Here is a 24,759-nt window from a genome sequence, read left to right as displayed (position 1 = left end):
CAGAGTATTTCATCCGTCTGCCCGCCTGTTCTGTTCCCCACTCTGGCTCTGGTGAATTCTCTCACCCTCCTGCACTTCCGACTGTACCCACTGCTTGTATAAATAAATAAATATTAAAAAAAAATCTTTAAAAAGAAAAAATTTATTTTGGCATAGAAACTGTATAACACTTCTCTAATTCTATTTTTTCACTCTACTGTCAGTGATGACTAAATTGGAAGTTCACAATGGTACTCTGGCAGAAATGAAAATGAGAAGCTTGAGAATTCTTTTCCATCTTCTGTTTCATCTGTTTGACTTACCTCCTTTCCAAATAAATGTTAAACAAAAAGAACTACTATGGTATCTTATTTGATAATACATGCCTCAAAAAATTAAACATAAGAAAATTAAAAAAAACTATAATCTTCTAATTTTAAAATAATTTGTTAAAATAATTTGTTCATTATATATACTTGGACTTATTATATATATATTTTATATATGTATTTCTACCTTGCTTTCAATCTCTTAAATAATAAAGTTTATCCTTTTGGTTCCAAGACACATGCTCTTGATTATTGTTTCTCTTTTATGTGAGTGTGACAGTAAAACCTATTTTATAAAGAGATAGGGAACACTGGTAAACATTTTAACTGAACATTACTAAAGCCTCATTTTATTCCCACGATTATGGAGGTTTCTTTGGTAGTCTGTACTTACCATTAGCCCAATTCCTGAAAACAAGTGCAACAGGAAATAATGAGAGGTCCAAACTACAGAGAAATCATTCACCTTTTCTCCCTCCATAAACCAAAACTAATAAACTTGACTTTTCTTTTTTTGTACTGATGGTATAAACTCTTCCCACCTCTGACCCCAAAACACAACCAGATACTAAGAAAAATGTTGGGGAAGGGAAGGAGAAAGAAAGGGTTGTTGGGGGAGGGGCAGGCAGAAACAAAAATAGCAAGGACATGAGAGAAGGGGAGAAGTAAACACAAAGCAGAGAAGGGGAGCCAAGATCCAGAGTCTAGGTTGAGTATGGAGAGAGCACAAATGCAGAGTGAGTAGGCGGGTGCAGCAAGAAAGAGAGAGGAGAGAAGACAGAAAGCAAAGCTAGAGAGACAGAAATATGAGTTACATAGATGGAGAGGACTACATAGACACAGCAGTAGAGGCACAGAAAGAATGAGTCAAAAAAGAGTAAGAATCATCACAGAAAGGCGGGGGGAGACAAGCAGGTAGCTGCAGTTATTCCCTTATATTGACTTTTTAAATCTTCAAATGTACAAAGATTGTAAAAAAAAAAAAGTCTAAATCATACATATTCAGAGAAGAAAAGCATTAACAAATCTAAGGAAACCTAGGCTAAAGATAAGACATGCAGGGCCTCCCCGGTGGCGCAGCGGTTGAGCGCTGGGTTGCAAAGCTGCCCGCCGCCTCTGCGGCACCGGTTCGATCCCAGCTGCTCCCTGGCCACCGGAGGAGGGTCCCACATGGCGCGCGGACCTCTCCTGCCGCCCGCTGCTCCCCTCAGCAGTGTACCTCGGTCCTTCTGCCTGCTCTGCTCCCCGCTCTGGCTCTGGTGAATTCTCTCACCCTCCCGCGCTTCTGACTGTACCCAGTGCTTGTATAAATAAATAAATAAATCTTTAAAAAATAAATAAATAAAGATAAGACATGTAGTTCAAAGAGAAGAACTATAAACATAAGTCAATAAACACAAAAGTAAAGAAAGCACATGTGGTTAAAGGAATGTGAATCAGAAAAGATAATCATATTTCTGGCCTAGCTGACAGGCAAGTAATAACAAGAATTCTATTGGTAGGTACTGGTCAAACCATTATTATATGTCACTCACGACTAAGGAGAGCACTTAACAGTGTGGATTAAACATTTTTAACATGCACACCTGGCAACCCAGAAATTCCATATTAAGAAATGTACCTCAAGGAAATAGAAAGCTTACTCATTAAAGTGCAAATTATGATAAAGTAAAACTCAATTTTATCATCTGTCATTAGGGAACTAATTGATAAATTCTGTACTTATATAATAGAACCCATAAAGCTATTAAAAACTACATAAATTCGTATTCATTGACAGATGCCAATGACATATTAAATGTAGTTTAAAACATATATATATATATAGTATGATTTCACTGTTTTTGACTATCATTTCTCCTCTTCATATGAGTGTGATGGTAAAGACTGATAAAATCAGTCTGTTTTATTAAAATGTAAGAAATACCGGTAAACATTTACTTGACCATTAATAAAGCTCTCATTTTATTCTCTCATGGAGGTCTCTTTGTTATATAGCTACATTAGAATAGGGACCTAATGAAACAGTTCATTCCCAAATAAACAGTATGTGTGTGAATCACAAATATCGAAGATCTCCAAGGTTTCTATATTTTCTGATTTTTTAATATTTTTACCTTTGCTCAGTTAAAAAATGTATTTTCTGATAAAACATTTGGTAATAAAGAGAAGGGTAAACTATAAAATGGTAAGACCCATCAATAAAGGCTATCCTGACAGGTAAGTCTTCCACAACCTGTAATAAGCAAAAACATAAGCATGGTTCCAAAAAGGGAGTGGGGTGGGGGGGTTGGGGGGACAGGGAGGTATAAGCAGGTAGCTGCAGTTATTCTTTTAGAAATCAAATATTCCCAATTAATCAAATCAGTTATTCCCAAGAAATCAAATATAAAAGAGAAAGAAAAAACACTGAGAAAATAGTATGGATTTTCAAAAACATGATATCACAGAGACAGGCTTAGTGAATCTTTTTTTCTCCATAACTGATACAAACAAATAGGAACAAAAAGTAAAGAGAATATTTAAGAATGCAAGTCCTGAGGGGAAAGAGAAATACAAGCCATACAATTAGACTTCATGTTCAAGTTCTGGGAAGGAGATTCAACCAATTCTTCTAAACAACCAATAACACAGCCATGGATTGTTCAAGCAAGTTAGTTGTGGGCAAATAAGTAGTTTTCACAGAACTGTTCAGAAATAAGGACAGGTAATCTGAAAACAGAAAAGGATTTACATATTTTTATTTCGTGGAAGAAAGGAAAGAAGAAGGGAAGGAGAATTCACTTGAGAATATTTACCTGTTTTGGCCAATAAATAACTGTACTTTAACTCTAGAGAAAATAAAAAAGAGCAGACTTAGATCCACAATAAGCTAAGAAAACAGAATTTAGAAGGCAACTGCCAAAACTGACACAATTCATGGAAAAATTAATAAAAATCTGTTTTTAGGGAACCAAGGACAAGCACCAAAGAAGAAAACTGAGAACAAAAATAATTGCATTATACCACTTCAAAATTAATTTACGTAACAGAAAACAGAAATCTCACCAAAAAATAAAGAAAACTACATCAAAAACAATGGTTACAAATTTAAAAGTCTTCTGATATGCAAAGAAAAAGATGCAGAAAATGAAAATAAATGCTAGGAGAGGAAAACATAGAATAGAGATGTAATATTTGGTTAAGTGGTGCTGTCCTCATCTCTCACTCCCAAGATAAAAGGTTGAAAGGAAAAGAAAAAAAATATTCCTGGATATAATTAAAGCAAATTTTTGCTGAAATGGAAATAAATTAGAATATGCAAGGAATATAGAGTTGCTTGGTATCAGAAAACACAAAACCCACATGCAGCAAAACTGAAAGGAATGATGGGGAAAATAGACAATCAATAGTAGTAGTTGGAGACAGCTACACGACTCTTTCAAAACAGCTGCAGCAACTAGACAATAAGTAAACAGAAGGCCTGAGGAAGACTACAAACCAACGATACCTAACAAATTTAATATATATATATATATATATATATATATATATATATAACTCCAACTGACAACAAAAGAATAAACATTATTCTCAAGCACACATGTTCTTCAGGAAAGACCATATGTTAGGTTATAGAAGTCACAACACTCTCATAAGGACTGAAAGCATACAAAGTATATTCTCTGACCACAATGGAATAAAATTGTAAATCAACAACAGAAGGAAAATTGGAAATTTTTTTAAAAGTGGAAACTAAGCAATACATTGGAATCTAAAACGATCCCAGTGGGAATGTAAGACCGTGCAGTCATTTTGGAAAACACTGGCAGTTATTCAAAAGGTTAAGAAAAGAGTTGCGGCGCCTCCCTGGTGGCGCAGCGGTTGAGCGTTGGGTTGCAAAGCTGCCCGCAGCTTCTGCAGCGCCAGTTCGATCCCTGGCTGCTCCCCGGCCACCGAAGGAGGGTCCCACATGGCACGCAGACCTCTCCCGCCGCCCGCTGCGCCCCTCAGCAGTGTACTTCGGTCCTTCTGCCTGCTCTGCTCCCCGCTCTGGCTCTGGTGAATTCTCTCACCCTCCCGCGCTTCTGACTGTACCCAGTGCATGTATAAACAAAACAAACAAACAAACAAACAAATAAATAAATAAAACATGCCTCTATTAAAAAAAAAAAAAAAACAGTATGCTAAAGAGAAAGAAGGCTGACATGAAGGTCACATATTGTATGATTTCATGAAATAACCAGAAAAGGCAAATTCGTGGAGACAGAAAGTAGATTAATGGTTGTTAGTGGGAAGGTGAAATAGTGATGCAAATGGGTATGAGCTTTCTACTGGGATGATGAAAAAGGTCTAGAACTAGAATGGTGGTAACAGTTACAAAATATTTGACTGTACTCAGTACCACTGAATTGTGTACTTTTAAATGATTAAAATTGTAAACTTTACCCTTTTATGTCTTACTATGCATATGCAACAACCTCGGCCAGGTTCCTTTTCCCCAGTGTTCCCTATGGAACAAAAATCTTAATCTGGGTATTCCTAATTCTTCAGTTATTTTTAAAATAAGTCATATCATACTATCTATATATGTAATCACTGTCATTTAATATCTAAAACAAATTCTGAGAAATATTTATGGTAAATTGTCTCCTTCCCTTTAGACTAAAAATCTTCAGGTATTCCTTGATCACGCAGTCCTACTGACAAAGTACTTTTCAGTACAAATTATCAAAGTAGGTATTTATTTGTAAAGCATATATTACTACTGTACTCATAAAAAGCATATGCAAAAACAAACTTTTTAAGAGGCTGAGAAAAAATGAATTCTAATAATTTTCTATACTACAATAAATCATCCTGTAAACACCTCTTTTTGGAGAGCACTTTGTAGATACCCTAAATTTTGTTTTTGGGTTAAAGTAATAGTCTACATTTGTTGACACCTTGAGATCTGTCTTTACTGAACCCCCTAAAATTAAACCATATTAACCTTACAGGTGTTACTGAACCTCTCTTAAAGATGTTATTGAGGCCTTTGTTACATTATGGTGCCTTCTCTATAAGAACAGATGAAATTTTTCTTAAGACTTAGTACCAGAAATATTTGTGATGCTTCTGAAAAAAAAACAAACAAACAAACAAACAAACAAAAAAACCCCGAAACTTTTCTATATTCTACACTCATGCAATTAATCTCAACATTCTAGCAAGACTAACTCCTAGAAAAAGGGAATCTTGTAGTTTACTTTTAGCAACTATATCCACAGGTATATTTCTCTCTCCTCTAGTTTCTACTTATTTTACCCTCACAATTCTTCACTTAAACTTATTTTTTAAAATCATGTTGTAGCTCACCACTTTCTGACTTCAATTTAATTTTTTATCATCCCAGTTCTTCCTTTACTTAAACAAATTTTATCATTTGTGCGTGTGTGTGTTTGTGTCTATGTCTAAAAGCACCATAAAATTTCTTGAAAGACAGGGAGGAATAAACAAGAACAAAAGAACCCATGCAATATTGTTCAGAATGGAGGTCATTCTAAACTTGCAGCTCCCCTGTGCCGCGGTTAGACTTTGCAGATTATGAAGCATTCAGCAGCAAAGCCCTTCATCCAAAGGATAATGCGCAAACGAGTGTTGATGAAAAGAATGACAACTCACAATAGCAATGTACTACACTTTCTCACTCTTTTCCAGTTGGTAAGAAATGTTATAGTGAGGGAAGGGCAATTGGCTTTTTTTTCACCTGTGGGCAAAGCTTAACTAAAAAGTCCATGAAAAAGGCAGTCACATTGCCAGATGGAATTTGTAGCCATGTACCTGGATGTGTTTCCTTCTGGTGTGCTCAGAGGTCATCTGGGGATGACCTATATTCAATGCTCTCTTGTTTCTGCTCCGCTTCTCAAGGTATCTCCTCTGATGGTCAGTAATGCTGCTGTATAATTTAATTTGCCTGGGTGACAGACAAACTCTTTCATGGCCAAAAGCTTGAATCAATCGGGCAGTGTCAATGGTGGAAATAGAGCTGCTCCTTTCATATGTCACTTCTTTATCTGTTTGAGTCAATATATCTGAATCCACAGAAGTGGTAGGGGAAAGGATATTGGTGGGAGTATCTGTAAGCAAATCACTCTCCTCTGAAGGCCTAGAATCTGAAGAAGTGTTGTTTATATAATGACACCCTGGCTGTTTTCTCAGAATATATTTATCAAATTTTATTTGCTCAATTTTAATCTGATTAGATCTCCCCATTTGATGAGCAGGAAACACTTTGTTTTTTTTAAGATCGCCTGTATTTTTATGGCATTTCTCTATGCTTTTATACCGCTTTTTTTTCTGAAGCTTGTTTTTCTGCTGTTGCTGTTTACCACTCCATTCCTTAACATCTTGTTCCCCTTTGCTATCATCCTGTGTGCTTTCTACGGCCTGAAGAGAGTGGGTAATGGGATTCTGAAGAAGTTTAGCCAAACGATCAAGTCGCTCCACCAAGGATAATTCTTTCTTGTCAGTGAACTCAGAAGGCTTCTGTTGACTCTGTCGCTCCTGATACTTGTTCCAGAGTTCATTCAAGCTTGCAGTGTGTTGAGTTGTTTGCTCTGGGGTGACCTTATGATACCTTTTTGGATCATTAATTTTCTGGTCAACTTTTGGATATTCTCTAGTCTGGTCATTTACTGCTTCTTTGTTTTCCAAGTTCACATTGATACTGAGGCTCTCTATTTTGGGATAATCTGCCTTACTCTTTTCTGCATTTTGAAAAGGGGGAGGAGGATAAGTGTGTTCTCGATATTTGTCTGGATGATGTTGAAAGAAATCTTTCCAAGAATGTTTCATGAAAACACTCCTTCCTAAAGACTCATGAAAAAAATCTTGATCATTTGACAGGTGTACTGGATGATGAAAGTAAAATTTGGCTGACCTGAAGACAGAATGGGTAGTATTTTCAAATCCAGATCCTAAAAAGGAAGGGAAAGAGAGACTGTGAAATACTTTAAAATATTTTCATTCCGTTTGGAAATACTATTCATCCTTAATTATATAAATGGAGACCAAAGACTAATAGAAAGAACAGTATATCTAAAGCATCAGAAAATTCACTGCCTGACCAGAAGATGCCATAGCTTGTGCTTAATGGCTATAGTACATGGTAAGTTTAAGAGACGTGATCAAAAGACCTAGATTCAGGCTGGGCTCTGTGTGACCTCAAGGAAGGCACTTTAATTCTCTGGCTTGTGAGGTTTAGGGAATGATGGTTATGTGCTGTACATCTGGTTTTTGTTTCCTGTTAATTTAATCTGGTTGAAAAACTGAGAGATAGGTATTGCCAACCCAAGACTACATTTTCTTTATTGATAACTGGGTGGGATTAAAAAAAAAATCTTTACATGTTTCAGAGACCATAAAATTCCTTTCTGTGAGCCACCTTTATATTCCTCCCATTTAAAAAACTGTGATAGAGCCTCCCCTGGTGGCGCAGCGGTTGAGCGCTGGACTGCGAAGCTGCCCGTAGCCTCTGCAGCTCCGGTTCAATCCCCAGCTGCCGGGTGAGAGTCCCACATGGCGCGCAGACCTCTCCTGTTGCCCACTGCTCCCCTCAGCAGTGTATTTCTCAGTCTGCCTGTTCTGTTCCCTGCTCTGGCTCTGGTGAATTCTCTCACCCTCCTGAGCTTCTGACTGTACACAGTGCTTGTATAAATAAATAAATCTATCTTAAAAAAAAAAAAACTGTGATAAAATACATCAACATAAAACTTATCATTTTTTTCTTTTGACAGTCATTCTATATCAAGAAGCATTTTTCAATGTAATGTCTGAAAATCCTAAATCCTAATTGTAAACACTAATATGGAATCAATACACATATTTGAAGTTATTAGTCATGGGTAGAAACAAAGATACACATGCCAGAAAAGTAACACTTGTAACTATGGAATCATTTTCACCCATGCTATAAACTGGCAACCAGTTATCTGCGTTTGAATTTCTAAGGTGATTTACCTAGGATATAGAAGGATATACAGAATCTGCTTTTAGTATAAAAAGATACTCAAACTTCCCAAAGAAAAGTACTTAATTTCAACTTATCCCATTATTGGTGATACTGACTTTGATTACTTGGTTAAGATGATGGCCAGAGTTCTCCACTGTAAAGATTAACTTTACCCTTTGATAATTGATGAGTAATGTGGGAAGATAATTTTGAGGCTGTGTAAATCTCCTGCCCCCCAATAAATTTTTGCTCAATGGTTTTATCATCATCCACTGATGATTCTTGTTTAAATCTATTATTTCTATGATGCTTTATATGAAGCCTGTCTATTTTTCCTTTGATGTTTAATAAGCATAGTATTGTAAAGAGAAATCTCCTTTTCTTATATCTATCTATCTATGTAGCTATCTATCCATCCATCTATCTATACCTAATCTCACTCTTTCCTATCTACTTTAATGTCAGTATATGACTGCATGAATTTTAAAAAATTTTTATAGTATCTCATATTTACAGAAAAACTGTGAAGATAGTAGTTTTCCTATAGTCCATATCCAGTTTCCTACATTATTAATACTTTACATAAATAAGGTACAGTTATGACATTTAATAAACCAATAAAGATACATTATTAACCAAAGTACATACTTCATCAGATTTCCTTTATTTTTATCTCCTTTTTCTGTTCCAGAATTCCATTTAGCATACTACATTACATTTAGTTGTCATTTCTCCTTAGGTTAGTCTGGACCATAACAGTTTCCCAGACTTTTTTTTTTCGTGGCTCTGACAGTTTTGAGAAGTACTAGTCAGATGTTTTGTAGAATCTTTCTCATTTAAGTTTTTCTGATGCTTTTCTCATGATTAGAATAAGGTTATAGATTTCAGAGAGGAAGACTTTATTTTTAAAGATTTATTCATTTGCTTATTTATTTATTTATTTATTTATTTATACAAGCACTGGGTACAGTCAGAAGCGCGGGAGGGTGAGAGAATTCACCAGAGCCAGAGCAGGGAGCAGAGCAGGCAGAAGGACCGAAGTACACTGCTGAGGGGAGCAGCGGGCGGCAGGAGAGGTCTGCGCGCCATGCGGGACCCTCCTCCGGTGGCCGGGGAGCAGCCAGGGATCGAACCGGAGCTGCAGAGGCTGCGGGCAGCTTCACAACCCAACGCTCAACCGCTGCGCCACCAGGGAGGCCCAGAGAGGAAGACTTTAAAGTGCCATTCTCATCATATATTGAGGGCATAAGTCATTAAACATAATTTGTCATGTTGATGTTGACCTAACTATAGGGTTGAGGTAGTGTTTATCAAGGTTCTTCACGCTAAAGTTACTCATTTTCCTCTTCCTACTATGTAGTCTTTGGAAGGAAATCACTATGCATAATCCACTATTAAAAGTAGGAATTAAACTCTGTCTCCTTAAGAATAGAGTATTTATACACAATATTTGGAATTCCATACAAAAAGGTGTTTATTTACTTATTAGCTTTTTTTTTAAATATCAGTATGGACTCTTAGATATTTATACTTCAGTTTTAATTCAACACTACTATATTACTCAAATTGCTTCAATTTCCAATTTTAGTCATTTCTACTTAGCTCTTGTGTCCCTTTGACATACTCCCCATTCAATGTTTTTCCTCCCTTACTTTCTAGCACTGTAAGATGCTCTAGGTTGGCAGAGGATTGAGGGTGCTTTGGTGATAGGTGTGGTGACACAAATCTGAATGGGTATGATCCTATGCTTCTGAATCACATACAGAGTCATAACCAATTTAGCTCAACAATAACAATTTGACAAAGATGCTCTATATTCATGTTCTATATTTCATGCTCTGATCCTAGAATCAGTCTGGTTTTTGATATTGAGCATTTTGGACCAATTTTTCCTGTATTCTCATGTTTTATTTTCTGAGATTTTTCTCATGTTTATATTCTAATCCTTAAAAAAAAATAAAAAAATATATTCGAATCCTTGACTGATATTTTTATTTCTGATATATTTTAAGGGCTCACTTAGCTACCATACACAGGTCACTATTTAATTTCCCCAGACAGGCATTGTCCCTTCTATTCTTAATCCTCTCACAGTGAAATTATTGCATAGCTTCCTAAGGAAGCTCTTCCTTAGGATTTGGAAGTAGACGCACAGTAGACTTCCATAAAAGGCGGGAGCTTATAAAACTGTGTCAGTGAATAGAGCCTGACTTTATTTTGAACACACCATCCATACTAAATGCAGCCTGGGAATGAGATATCTGGTGAGTTCTTTGTGCAGAAGTCTATTGAAGTTACCTTAGTCTATCAGTTTATTCCCTATACTGATGATTACATATATTTGTGAACAGGGCAAAAGAATAATTGAATTATACACTTTAAAAAAGGGTGAAGTATATGCTACGTGCATTATATATCAACGATGCTGTCTGAAAAAAAAATCTATGGGCATTTGGAAAGATTTTTTTTTTTTTTTTTTAAAAGATTTATTTATTTATTTATTTATACAAGCACTGGGTACAGTCAGAAGCGCAGGAGGGTGAGAGAATTCACCAGAGCCAGAGTGGGGAGCAGAGCAGGCAGAAGGACCAAAGTACACTGCTGAGGGGAGCAGCGGGCGGCAGGAGATGTCTGCGCACCATGTGGGACCCTCCTCCAGTGGCCGGGGAGCAGCCGGGGATCGAACTGGAGCTGCAGAGGCTGCAGGGAGCTTCGCAACCCAGCGCTCAACCGCTGCGCCACCGGGGAGACCCTGGAAAGATATTTTTTAAAGGGTTTTTTTTTGTTGTTTTTTGTTTGTTTTTTTTTTAACTGAACTACATTGCTAAAGGGTACCAGGAGTCGGCAAGACAAGAGAGGTCTGCTGTGTCATCTATGAGTTAGCTCCCTTGTAACATGTATTTCTTGATTTATCAGTTTTAAAGATGAAATTTGCCTACTTACACTTCCTTTAACTTCCCTTCTCTGTCGCCTTACTAGTTTTTTCCCTTTTCTTCTTGCTTTTTCTGTGTAGGTACCTGTAGAATTTGTCCTTTTTCACCACCGTATGTTTTGGTGTTGATTATTACATAGAAATTCCCCTAGGACTTGGTGTCCCTTTAAATTACACATTGTTTTCCTTACATATTATTTTTTTGTTACATACACCAACATATATGCTAGTGTTGGATTTTTACTATCAGTCCTTAGTTTTTTTTTCTAGTTGTTTTTATCTCCACCTTGTAGTTGATACAAGTTTCCCCTTTTCTTGTTTCTGGGATCCCCTAAGTCTTTCTTTACATCTTATTACCTCACCTTTATTTTCAATACATTTAAAGTCTTCTATTATTGTTCAGAAGTGTAAAATATTTAGAAAAATTTTCAAGAATATGCTTTCACTGATTATATTTCCATCTCCCCCCAACTATGTCTCCTATACTAAACAAAGCAACTGTATTTTTAATTTTACAATCTTTTTGTATGTAAGAAATTACATATTTTATGTGTCCAGTTTTTTTTAAATAATTTTTTAAAATGTACAGTTCAGTAGCATTTAGTGTATTCATAATGGTATGCAAAAGATACTGTGGTGTACACAGTATATGTCTTTTTATGATTGGCATACCTTACTAAGAACAATGTCTTTGAGGTTCACCTATGTTGCATGTGATGTATTTCTTTTTTTAATATTTTATTATTTGTATATAACAAATGTTTTTATCCATTCTTCTACTGATGGACATTTGGGTTATTTCCATATTGTGGCTATTGTGAATAATGCTGCAATGAACATGAACATGCAGATATGTGATCCAGCTCTACATTTTTTTGGATATATAGACAGAAGTGGGATTACTGGATTACATAGTAATTCTATTTTTTAATTTTTGAGGACCTTCCTTATTTTTCATATGACTATCCTACTTGGTACAAATTGGTATGTCATGATTTTGGTTTGTATTTTTAATGATAAGTGATCTTGAACATCTTTTCATATGCTTATTGGCCATTTATATATCTTCTTTGGAGAACTGTCTTTTCAAGTCCTTTGCCTCCATTTTAACTGAGTTTCTTTGTTGTTGTCAAGTTACAGAATTTTCAGATATAATCTGAATATTAACTATCAGTTCAATTTTCAAGTATTTTCCCCATCCCATAGGTTTCTTTTTCACTCTGTTGATATCCTTTAATGAAAAGTTTTAAATTTCGATGTAGTAAAATTAATTTTTGCTTATGTTGTTTGGTGTCAAATCCAGTGTCATGAAGCTTTACACTGTTTTCTTCTAAGAGTTTTATAATTTTAGTAGCTCTTATATGTTTGGATACGTGATCTATTTTGAGCTAATTTTTGTATTGGCAAAAGGTAAGAATCCAACTTCATTCTTTTAAATGTGTATATCCAGTTTTCCAACACTAATTGTTGAAGAGTCCCCACTGTGTAATCTAGGTGTCCTTGTGGAAAAGCATTTATCTTAAAATTTCTTGATATGATCAACTGCACCTAAACTGTTTTCAAAATACATATAGATGGATTAAGCTCCTTGACTCATTTCTCTCTATCTGGTTACTATTCTATTTTTCTCTAAGAGGTAGAGTTTGACAGGTAGATAGTAATGGCTTGTTTCTTAAATGCTCTTCTTTTATGTTAATAAAAGGAGGCAATAATAAACATAAATAGATTAGAGGGTAGGCTTTTTAAAAAAGTTTTACTGGGGATTTTCTGTCTTTCTCAGAGTATTCTGGAATGCCTACAGTTTCAGATTCTCCTATTTCAGTACTAAGACATGATGCTCATTTCTAATACTATCAGCTTTAGGTATATATTTTTAGGTATATATTTTTAATCCTGTTTCTTAGTTTTCCTAAAAGCAGCATATTTATGTTAGGAGTTGATGCCTCAACTCCGTCCGGGGTTCCCAAAGACCACACGGAGCCAGAGATGCAAAAGCAAAAAGGCTTTATTGCTAGCTTAAGCTAGGGCCCAACTCTGCCTGGAGTACTGACACAGCAGTCTCACCAGGTTGAGAGAGGGACCCCCTTCCAGAGCAACCAGCTATTTTTGTACTTTGTTGACAGGATTCGGGGACTTTTCACACCTGGGACAGGGTCCACCTTGATTGGATAGCTCTCATGGTGCCAGCTAGGTTTCGTTTACCCTTGGCTTGTGGTTTTTGCCCCAAAACGAAACTAGCTGTGCCCTTTTGAGATGGCAGTTATTTCTCAAAATGGCTGCAGTCTTGCTCATCTTACATTTACAAGTTAGTTTGTATATCCATAAAGTAACACTGAAGTTATTTGCATAAGAAACATACCAAAATTGATTTTTATCTAAATCATTAGGCTATAGTCTCATCAGAATGAAATGGCAACACACAGAATCAGGCCTGCATGTGGGCTCTCTCTCAAAACACACACACACACACTCCATTACCTGCAATATCTATCTGCAAGGATTCTTTGTTTTCTGACCAGGCTTCCTTTGTAACTGGCCTCTTACTCTGGACCTCCTCTATTTGTTTAATTTCTTCAGTGTCTGGTAAATTTTCGATTTTTGTGTCTGGTAGTTGAGCTGAGCTCCCTGTAGCAGCAGCATCACTGGAACCTAAAAAAGGGAAATTAACACAGTATCCAGAAAGGAAGTTGACAAAAATATTTAAAATAACTCTTAAGCATCTATTATGTGTAAGGCATTGTTACAGATGTTAAAGAAAATAAAAAGATCAATCAGAAATGTGTTCAGAAATTATAGATCTAAAGTGGAGTTAAAAAACAAACAAACAAACAACAACAAAAAAAGGGACCTCCCTGGTGGCACAAGAGGTTAAGCACCACACTATGAAGCAATCCACAGCCTCTGCAGCATGAGTTCGATCCCCGTCCGGCGAGGGAGCTACACATAAGGAGAGGCAGCGCTCTCCTGACTCGCCCACTGCTCCCCTCAGCAGTGTATTTCAGTCAATCTGCCTGTTCTGTTCCTGCATCTCTGGCCTGTACCCAAGCTCTTGTATGCATAAATAAATAAAATCTTTTTTTAAAAAATGTGCAAAAACATATTTCATGCAAGGTAAAAACAATTACAAGAAAAAGAGCTAAAAAACTTTAAGTTCTCAGAGCAAGAGAAAGTACTTCCAGCTGGGAGAATCAATGGAGACCTCTGAATTAAGTACAGCTGATAGGAGTATTTAAAGATATCTGAGGTGGGTTCCACACTGAGATGGAAAGAGAAAGACATTTTAACAAAGGTCACTACATAAAATAAGACTGGAGTCAGGAAAGCAACTGAACATCTATGACATGAGGCCTGTATATGGTTTATTTGATTATTGAATCTGTAAGGAATAAAAGTGAAAAGTAGAATTTTAAGTTTCAGGGTCAATTCTGTTCTAAAAGACTATGCTAAAAGAGTTTAGATCTTATTTTTAAGGATAACGAAAACATTTTGAATATAAGGCTAACACAATCACAATTGTTTCTGGAATATTCATTTAGAAATAGCAAAAAGGAAGGGTAAAATTTTGAAGTGTTGTCCAAGACACAATATGACATGAAAACAAAGAGAAGTCTCTAATTATGCTTTCAAAATATTTCCAATTATAATTGTGAGAGAGACTGCCTGCTAGCTTTTGAAATCCATTTTCCTTTTCTTCTAAAACACACTGACTTATTAGCAAGGCATAAGGTTCCTAGAGTAAAGATTATATTTTCTAACCTCCCCAGCAATGTATACTGGAGTAACCATGTAAGTTTGCCCAATTGGATGGAAGGAGAATGGTACATGAAACTTCCAAGAATAACTTAAAAGAAAGGATATGATTTTCTTTCCCCTTTCTTCCTTTCTGCTGGCTGGAATATGGACCTGAGGCTACAGCATGAGAATGGAAGCTGAAAATGCTGGAACAGGAGAGAATGAGCTTTGTTCTTTGATACTCTGTGATACCACATCAACACTGGATGTCTACCTCTGGATTTTTACAAGGAAGAGAAATAAATTCCTGTTTTTAAAGGCAATGTTATTTTGTTTACATCTCTTAGTGCCAAAACTAACCCTAATTTAAATCCACCATTAGAGACATTAATCAGCACAGTTCCACTGAAGTAACTGGATGGGTAATTAGGAAGGAAATAAGCTGAATTCCTAATGAACAACAAGTATTAGAGTCAGCATCTTAATACACTGAGATTTTTTTATCAGTAGTTTTTTTAAGTTTATAATGTGAATTTTTGACAATGAGGTTAATTTGTATACTATATTCACCTTTAAAGTTCTCCAGAAATATATCATAGGGCTTTAAAGATACTAATTTTACATGACAATATATACCACAAAATGCAGCTAATATACCATTTGAAACACGAGCAAGCTAAAGAGTTTAAAGAAAGTAAGAGGATACTTTTCTGTTGATACTAATTAGATGGCTACAAGAAAATAACAATAGATAATCTAGCTTAGTTACCTGCAGTGTCTTTCTGCAAGGATTCTTTCTCTTCAGAACGTGCACCCACAGTCACTGCCCAATTACTGTGAATTTCCTCTTCACCGTTTTTATCTAAGAGCCTCTCATCCTTGGTGAAGATAACTTGAACTTCAGCATCTGTAACAATGACATCATTTGCTCCCACAGAGAAGGAGAAGATAACAAACACAATCGCGAAGAAACCCCTACCCATTCCCCAAACCTTTTTATATATTATGAAATAAGTTCCTCTTAGGTCCCACTATATGAAAGCTGTGACAGTTGTGGTAGGTTTACAACACAAATTGGAAAGTTCTGCATATTGCTCTTCGTATGACAATGATTTAAATAAAATGCCACTTTAAATAATATCTGGTTTTTAATGGTATTATGCAAGAGTTTTTTAAAAAGTCTAAGAACAAGTGTCTTTTTTCAAAGTAAAAAGGTAAATTTAAACTCTTTCAAGTTCTTTGGCACTAAAGTTTTTGTGACTTATTATGAACCCAATTTTGTTACTTCATATAATAATCCTAGAGACACACCTGTATCATCTAGATTTTATACATAGCAATCAGAATATTAAAAATCTTCTGAAGTTATATCCTCTTAAACTTGTCTAATTTTTCTATTTTCTTTGGTCTGGAATTCTACTTTGTCAATACTTACATTGCTCACTAGTATTCATTTAGTTAGTATTTGTTAAATATATATAACTTTCTAAAATCTTACTTTTTGGAGGAAAGGACAAATTATAATTTAATCAAAGTCTCATACACATATGTAAAACTTTTTTGTAAGTCAAATAATTTCATGAGGATTATTACAAAAGTCAGCAGTTCCCTTATCTACTTCCTTCCAACTACCCATTTTCTAAAGGCCACCAACTCATTTAGCCACTCCTTCCAGTGTCAACAGAAGCAACTCATATCTTCTAGTATTAACTGGTATAATAATATACTTTATTATACTGCTGTATTCTTTTTAGTTCCAGAAAAAAACTGATTTTCTTCTTATCAATATAGATCACTGTTTTTACAAAAACCTTCCAATCAAAGACAAATCCTCTTATCCTATCTTCTGAGCAGTGTCAGCTATTAATGTTCAATGTTGATATATTGTTATGTAAATAGCAGCCATAGTGATTAAATCAATATACAGTTAAAGTTCAGTATTTAATATGATTGTTATTTAATTACTATTCAGTTAAGTCAATTAATATCCTACAATCACATGTATTTTCTTTTATAAATTTCTGAATTTCCTGAAGAGTTTATGATGGCCTTGTTTAATTTTTGTTAAGTTTCTATATACCAATCCCTACTTCTTCCTTATAAATAGAACTGAAAATCTCTTTTAAATATAGTCAACTAGGGCCTCCCTGGCGGCGCAGCGGTTGAGCGCTGGGCTGCGAGGCTGCAAGCGGCCTCTGCAGCGCCGGTTCGGTCCCGGCTGCTCTCCGGCCGCCGGGGGAGGGTCCCACATGGCGCGCAGACCTCTCCTGCCGCCCGCTGCTCTCCTCAGCAGTGTACTTCAGTCCTTCTGCTTGCTCTGCTGCCGGCTCTGGCTCTGGCGAGTTCTCTCACCCTCCCGCGCTTCTGACTGTACCCAGTGCTTGTATAAATAAATAAATAAATCTTTAAAAAAAATAAAAAATATAGTCAACTATATGAGGCAGCTTAACAATTTGACATTTTTCTTACAGTTCTCAGTCTGAACTTCTAGATCTCTGTACCAATGCCTCAATGGGAATTCCTTTCCCTTCTTCTCCTTTGCTAGCCATTTCCTCCATCTTATGTTTTCCTTAAAAAAAAAAAAAAATTAAATCTACTCCCTTGTTTTATTTTTTCATTTTTTTTTAATTTAACTTGTGATTTTTTTTTTTAAGATTTGTTTATTTATACAAGCACTAGGTACAGTCAGAAGCACGGGAGGGTGAGAGAATTCACCAGAGCCAGAGCGGAGAGCAGAGCAGGCAGACTGACGAAGTACACTGCTGAGGGGAGCAGCGGGCATGGCAGGAGAGGTCTGCGCGCCATGTGGGACCCTTGCCTAGCGGCCGGGGATTGAACCGGATGGGCAGAGGCTGCAGGCAGCTTCGCAGCCCAGGGCTCAACCGCTGCGCTACCAGGGGAGGCCCTACTCCCTTGTTTTAGTGAAATAATTTTCCCTCAAAATTTTAAGGCATTAATCCTTTGGTTTCTAGCTCCATCTATTGCTTTTGAAAAATCTGATGATAAAACTGATTTTCACTTATTTATATGTGACTTGTGTTTTCTATTCGGAAGCTTTTAGAATCTTTTGTTCCAAGGTTTTGAAATTTCAAGATCATGTGACTCAGTGTGGATTTTCCATATATGTGATCATTCCTTGTAATAAGAAAATTCATATCCTTCAATTTTGGGATATGTTCCATAGTAATCCTTTGACTCCTTAATTTTTATCTTTTCTATTGTCTTGATACAACACCTGTTTTTTGATGTTGAACAAAATTTGGAGCAATTTTTCCTGTATTCTCATGTTTTATTTTTTAAGATTTTCTTATCTTACATTCTAATCCTAAATATTTTTATTTCTTATATATTTTAAGGGCTCTTAGATATTAAAACACAGGTTACTATTTAATTTCCCCAGACAGGAATTCTCCCTTCTATTCTTTTTTCTTTTTTAAAGATTTATTTATTTATTTATACAAGCACTGGGTATAGTCAGAAGCGCAGGAGGGTGAGAGAATTCACTAGAGCCAGAGCGGGGAACAGAACAGGCAGACTGACGAAAAACACTGCTCAGGGGAGCAGCGGGCACAGCAGGAGAGGTCTGCGTGCCATGTGGGACCCTCACCGGCCGGCCAAGAATAGAACTGGCGCTGCAGAGGCTGTGGGCAGCTTCCCAGCCCAGAGTTCAACTGCTGCGCCACCGGGGAGGCCCTCCCTTCTATTCTTAATCCTCTCACAGTGAAATTATTGCAGAGTCATAAAATAAGCCAAGAGGAAGCTCTTCTTTAGGATTTGGAAGTAGATGCACAGTACCAGTGGACCTCCATAATAGGAGGGAGGTTATGAAACTGTGTCAATTAACAAAGCCCAACTTTATTTCAAACACACCACCCATACCAAATGCAGCCTGGGGAGGAGATATCTGGTGAGTTCTTTGTGCAGACTTCTATTGAAGTTACCTTAGTCTATCAGTTTGTTCCCTTCCCATTTTTCCATATTAACTTCCTTCTCAAGTGTCTGACAGAGAGTTCACCTATGTCATCAAATTGTCACTAGTATATAGCAAGTAACAAGCTGTAAGGGATTCCCTAGCACATGGGGGTTTTCCCTCTGTGAACTACATTTTGTAAAAAATTTTCCTTCATATTTACTTGGCAACCTTAGCATTAGCTGATAAATGTGCTTCTTTTTGCTCATTGCAAAATTTATTTACAAGCAGATTACAAAAAACTTTTGAGTGCAACAAAGTTATTTAGAAGATAACTTTTAGTTAGTAGTCTTTAATTAGTCTTAACTTCGTAGTCTTTCGTAGTCATTTTCCTCCTGAAGATATTACTGTCATCACATGAAATTAGTGACACAATGCAGAAACTGGCACATAGAGGTAACAGTTTGAAAACTGCCCTAGGATTAGTAGCACCTATTTGACTAATACCTAGTTACAGAAATAAAAAAAAAAACGGTAAATGCAACAAAATGAAACAGGCAATTACGCATATAGAATTTTCTATGGAATTTTCACATCATAAATACTATCATATATAAAAATGTCAGTGATACAAAGGAAAACATCAAATGAATACCAAAAGACTAAAAATTTTTATAAAAAAAGGGGTCATATATGGGATAAGGTTAAAATGTAAATATACATAATGATCAGAGAGATAAGGTAGATGAATGGACAAATTTGTTTTGAGAATTTCAGAGACTGAAACAAACAGAATGTATGCCTTCCTTATAAAGGACAATCACACATCAGGGGCAGTTGATTACTGTCATGGGGAAATAAATGCTAACTGAGTACAACCAGATAGTCTGATTTTTCCAGAGCCCAAAGTCTTATTTTTAAATGTTGACAGCAAAGAAATAAATAAACACAATGAGTTATATGCTTTCCTGCAGAATCTAACCTATGAGATATTCGTTTGCAGTATGACAGATAAATTCATAAAGCAATTAATCAAGATTTTCTATGGACTTTAGTCTTCAAAACACACTTGAATATATATTATTTCCTTTTAAAAAGTTGCAACCTATTTCATTTCCATAGTGAAATATTTTTTAATTTTTTAAAATTTCGTGGTACAATTTAAAAGATTTTATAAATATTTTAACTTCTTGTATATACCCAATAGGTGAGAGAAAAACTTGGATAACAAAGCAGAAAAAAGATAAAGACTAGGCAATATTCTCATTTAGGATCAACAGGAAAGTCACAAAATACACAAAGTCAAAACAGTTTACCTGTATTATCTTTCTGAAAGGGGTTTTTCCTCACTGATAAGGCTGCCTTGCTCACTGCCCGCTTGCTATAGATCCCCTCTTTATGTTTAATGTTAACAGTGACTGCCAGGTCATCATCCCGTGTGCCTAGCACCTGAGCAGGAAAGTCTGGAGCAACGGCATCATTGGATCCTACAGAAAAATGGGGAATTGGTACAATGAACAGAAATATACATGTAAAATCGAACAACAGCAAAACTTTACCTCTATCTGTTGTAGGGTTATCAGAAGATGTCCATCAAGACTGAAACTTGATGTGTACAATAAATTGCAACAAAACAAAATAAGCAGATGATATGAGAGATGACATAGGAAGATAAACTTCTAACTCAGGAAGGTTGTCAGAGGAAGGAGAAAACAGATTGTACCCTTGGAAAATTCAGACAGGAAGAAACATACTGTAGGCAGAAGTAACAGCAAAGTAAAGGAGGTAGGAAAACAAAGAGTATATGAGAATAGACACTGTCATGGTCAGGCTGGATTATAGAATATATTCAAGAGAGTGGTAAGAGATAGTGCTAAGTAACTATCAGAGACAAAATTTAGCAAGGAATGCAATTCCAAGTTAAAGAGTATAAATTTTATTGTACGTTAAGTCAAGATCATTAAAGATTTTTTAATAGAGGGAAAATAGAGCCTCCCTGGTGGCGCAGGTGGTTGAGCACAGCACTGTGAAGCTGTCCGCAGCCTCTGCAATGCCAGTTTGATCTCCACCGGCCGCGGAGCAACCCACATGGTGCGGCAGACCTCTCCTGCCTCGCCCGCTGCTCCCCTCAAGAGTGTATTTCAGTTAGTCTGCCTGTTCTGTTCCCCGCTCTGTCTCTGGTGAATCCTCTCACCCTCCTGCATACCTGGCCTGTACCCCGGTACTTGTATAAATAAATAAATCTTTAAAAAAAATAAAAATAAAGGGAAAATATAATCAGCTAAATTTTAGGAAGATCAATCTGAAGATAATTCAAGGAGGAAAAGAACAGAAAAATGACATAACGAATTATTAATGATCCAATGAAAAAATTTTATTTTCTTTAAAAAACATTCTAATATTACTACAGACACTAGTTTGCTACAGACCCTACAAATAGTAATTTGTCCATCTCACTTACAAGAGGCAAAAGAACATCTCTGGACATATGGGTTTGTCATAACTGTAGAATTATCTTTCTTCTTCTAGTCTAGGATTCTGTACTTTACGCATTTTCTAAGTACCTAAAATGTACATGGCAGTAAGAAATGACTTTATCCCAGTCTTTTTTAAAGATTTATTTATACAAGAACTGGAGTATAGGCCAGATGCACAGGAAGGTGAGAGGGTTCACTAGAGACAGAGTGGAGAACAGAACAGGCAGACTGACGAAATACACTCCTGAGGGGAGCAGCGGGCACGACAGAAGAGGTCTGCCATGCCATGTGGGACCCTTGCCGGCCAGCCGGGATTGAACCAGCGCTGCAGAGACTGCGGACAGCTTCACAGCTCTGCACTCAACCACCTGCGCCACCAGGGGAGGCCTGGCTTTATCCTAGTCTTATCAGTACTATGTAAATATAAGTCATGAAGGGTTTTTCTGTACAGACCGCAAGGATTCTACTAAGCCTCTAGGTCAAATATACATATTATATTGGACTCTTCTCAGCTTCTGTGGCATAAATTTCTCTTATTTGCTTACTACTTTCTGGTAAATGTTTAATATTCTTTCTTCCAGCAATTCTCTCAATGCTGGAGTTACTCAAGGGGACAGAAAGAACTGGATTCTCTTCTTAGGTAAACTTATCAATTACCAATGTATGGAACGGGCAAATGCTAATGAACCAATAAACATGTATCTCTTGCTTGGGCGTGTGAGCTTCAGATTCCAGCATTCAGGATGGTTAGCCTTAAATATGTTTTCTGGTGGAAATTAGAAGAAGACACCCTTTGCTATATGGGCTAAGAAAAGACAGTTTTCTATTCTCAACTCCCTCACTCTCAGATTATTAATAAATGGAGGATGTGACTAACTACAATTTCAAATATACATAGCTACCATATTTATTCTTTTATTGATGCCTTTGGTATATTATTTACAGAGAAAATACTTCTCAGAATAAAATGCAGCACCATGAGTCACTTTCTCCTTCCAACACCCATCATTGTCTGATTCTTCTCGAAGAAGAGAATTAGTCTCCAACTAGAATGACGACTAAGGGATGTGAGTGGTTAACAGGACACTTAAAGACACCTGATCAGATTTCTATTGATACAAACATTCTGTCTTCAGAATTAAGAGACGTGAAAGTGAGAGAGGTATCAAGATTTTCCTATCTACAGTTAAGTGAGATTGCTTTATTTCTGGTAGACTAAGCACGTTTTTAAAATCATATCCTTGCAGGTAGTAAAAATGTCTTCGTAGTTTCTGAGTATAGGTTTAACAATAAATCCTAACATTTGGTATTATGAGCATTTTTTGTGGTACTTTTTCAATAAGAAATTAGGAGTAGTTATACCAAGGGCTTTATACTCAGTTACCACTAGATACTAGCTTGGCCCTCTTAATAGTATTAAAAAAAATTTTGCCTAAGAGACAACTTCTTTCTGTGCAATTTCTATACAAACAAAGGTATCTATTGACAAATCATGAAAAAGGAAAAAGGTGCATCTAAACTGAACCATGGCATCTCCTCAATTCAAAATGTCACCTTATCAGTCAAATACCATACCATATAAACTCAGTATTTTTACTGAATCCCCACAGGAAACATTTACTGATTTCTTCCAGAGGGCGTTATTTGTTTTCAAAATCTGCAATTTATCTACGGTGATCTCACTAGAGTACTATAGGATATTAAAAAATTCTAGGGAAATAACTGTGATAATTGATAACTGGTATATCCTATATAAAACTACTAGAGCTAAGGTAGTTTAAAGTTTCAAAGAGATTGCTATACTCTTTTCAACACTGGTTTTTCTTTGCAAAGCTGGATTTTTGACAGTTTCTCTGTAAGAGTGGGAAATGAACAGTGGCTGTATCCAATTTCATGTCAATGTTGGAGAAACTGTAGACTGTTTCAACTTTGCATAGCTCAGTAATAAGTGGTTATTTGTGAACAAAGTAAAGTATTTCCTTTAAAAATCAAAACCAAAAAGACCTAATGTTTTTATTAACTTGTTAGCTCAAAACAATTAAGTATTCATCATAATAACTTGTATATTTATATGCATTTCACACAATGATGAAGGGGGAAAATCACTGAGACACTGAAGACAGTGTGAACAGAGAAAATCTAGAGACATTTGTGTTAGATGGAGTCTACTAACCCAGATAAACAGTAACTGTCCAATAGAATTTTCTTTTCTTTTTTTTTTAAAGGAAAGATTTTGTTTTTAAAGATTTATTTATTCATGCACACAAGAACCAGGGTACAGGCCAGATGCGCAGGAAGGTGAGAGGATTCACCAGAGACAGAGTAGGGAACAGAACAGGCAGAATGACTGAAATACACTGCTGAGGGAGCAAGTGGCGAGACAGGAGAGGTCTGCCTTGCCATGTGGGATTCCCCCGGCCAGGATCAAACGGGCGCTGCAGAGGCTACAGACAGCTTCACAGCACTATGCTCAACTGCCTGTGCCAACAGGGAAGGCCCCCAATAGAATTTTCTTTATCAAATATTTAGTAAATGCCTAAATGTGTGTCATACATCTGACCAAGTAACTCATGTATCCAAACCAGAGATTGAAGCATGAAAAGCGTATTTCACTGCAAGATAAAATAGCATTGAGCTTTCCAATGTCATCCCAGAATTAACCAGCCAATGCACAGGTAAAATTGAAAAAGAAAAATTTTTTAAATAATTTTTCTGCATAATACCTGAGTGGGAGCTCTCAATGGTGGTGTCTGATTTGGAATCCAGAGATGGAGGAATCTGGCTTAATTGGGGAACATAGTACATCTTTGTATCCCCAGAAGGTTTATATGGCAACAGTGACGGCTGGGCTAAGGAGATAAAGATGAGAACAACTGATAAGAAATCACTTATTAATTCATCAAACAAACATTGAGTACCTTCAATATTACCACGCAATGTTCAAAATTCTTAGAATACATCAGTGAACTAAACAGAAAAGTACCTATGCTTTCAAGAAAAAACTATTGTAGCATTCTAGGGGAGAAGCATTCTAGGGGAGAAACATAAATTATCTAGTATTCTAATAAATCAGGGATATGAAAGAAACAATGTGAAATTGCTAAGGGAAATTATGAGTATTGGGGAAATTGAGACAGTATGACGTTTAAATGGGGTGGTTTGGGTAGGTTTCACTATTTTTAGCAATCTATTCTGCATATAGATTACTCTAAAAGTATAAGCATATTATGTTATATTGAATCCAAACTCGGTCATTGTTAATCCCTACTACTGGGTCTAGCCAGGGAGAAGTTGCCTTATGTCAAGAGAACAAAATAATGTTTGGAGGAGAGAATAATTTAAACAACAGAAAAGAGTGCCATAGTCTCCACTTCTATTTGGTCATTGCTGTAGTCATTATTGCTAAAATACTGATTTATTAACTTTCT

General features: G+C 36.2%; 1 protein-coding gene across 6 annotated transcripts in view; it reads right to left on the bottom strand.

Annotated features, from left to right (window-relative positions):
* ALMS1 (ALMS1 centrosome and basal body associated protein) overlaps positions 1-24,759 on the bottom strand; it is a 136,101-nt gene that overhangs the window by 19,134 nt on the left and 92,208 nt on the right. For all 6 annotated transcript variants that reach the window (XM_037527633.2, XM_054701731.1, XM_054701730.1 and 3 more), the window contains 5 exons: positions 24,055-24,180; positions 20,171-20,341; positions 15,714-15,851; positions 13,691-13,861; positions 6,111-7,246 (listed from right to left, as the gene is read on the bottom strand). In XM_037527633.2, coding sequence (XP_037383530.1) covers positions 6,111-7,246; positions 13,691-13,861; positions 15,714-15,851; positions 20,171-20,341; positions 24,055-24,180 — 1,742 coding nt within the window. The remainder of the gene's footprint in view (positions 1-6,110; positions 7,247-13,690; positions 13,862-15,713; positions 15,852-20,170; positions 20,342-24,054; positions 24,181-24,759) is intronic.

The sequence above is a fragment of the Talpa occidentalis genome, unplaced genomic scaffold, assembly GCF_014898055.3.
Source record: "Talpa occidentalis isolate TD23 unplaced genomic scaffold, MPIMG_talOcc4v2.1 talOcc4.5, whole genome shotgun sequence".
NCBI lineage: Eukaryota > Metazoa > Chordata > Mammalia > Eulipotyphla > Talpidae > Talpa > Talpa occidentalis.
This window is presented reverse-complemented; position numbering and strand designations above follow the sequence as displayed.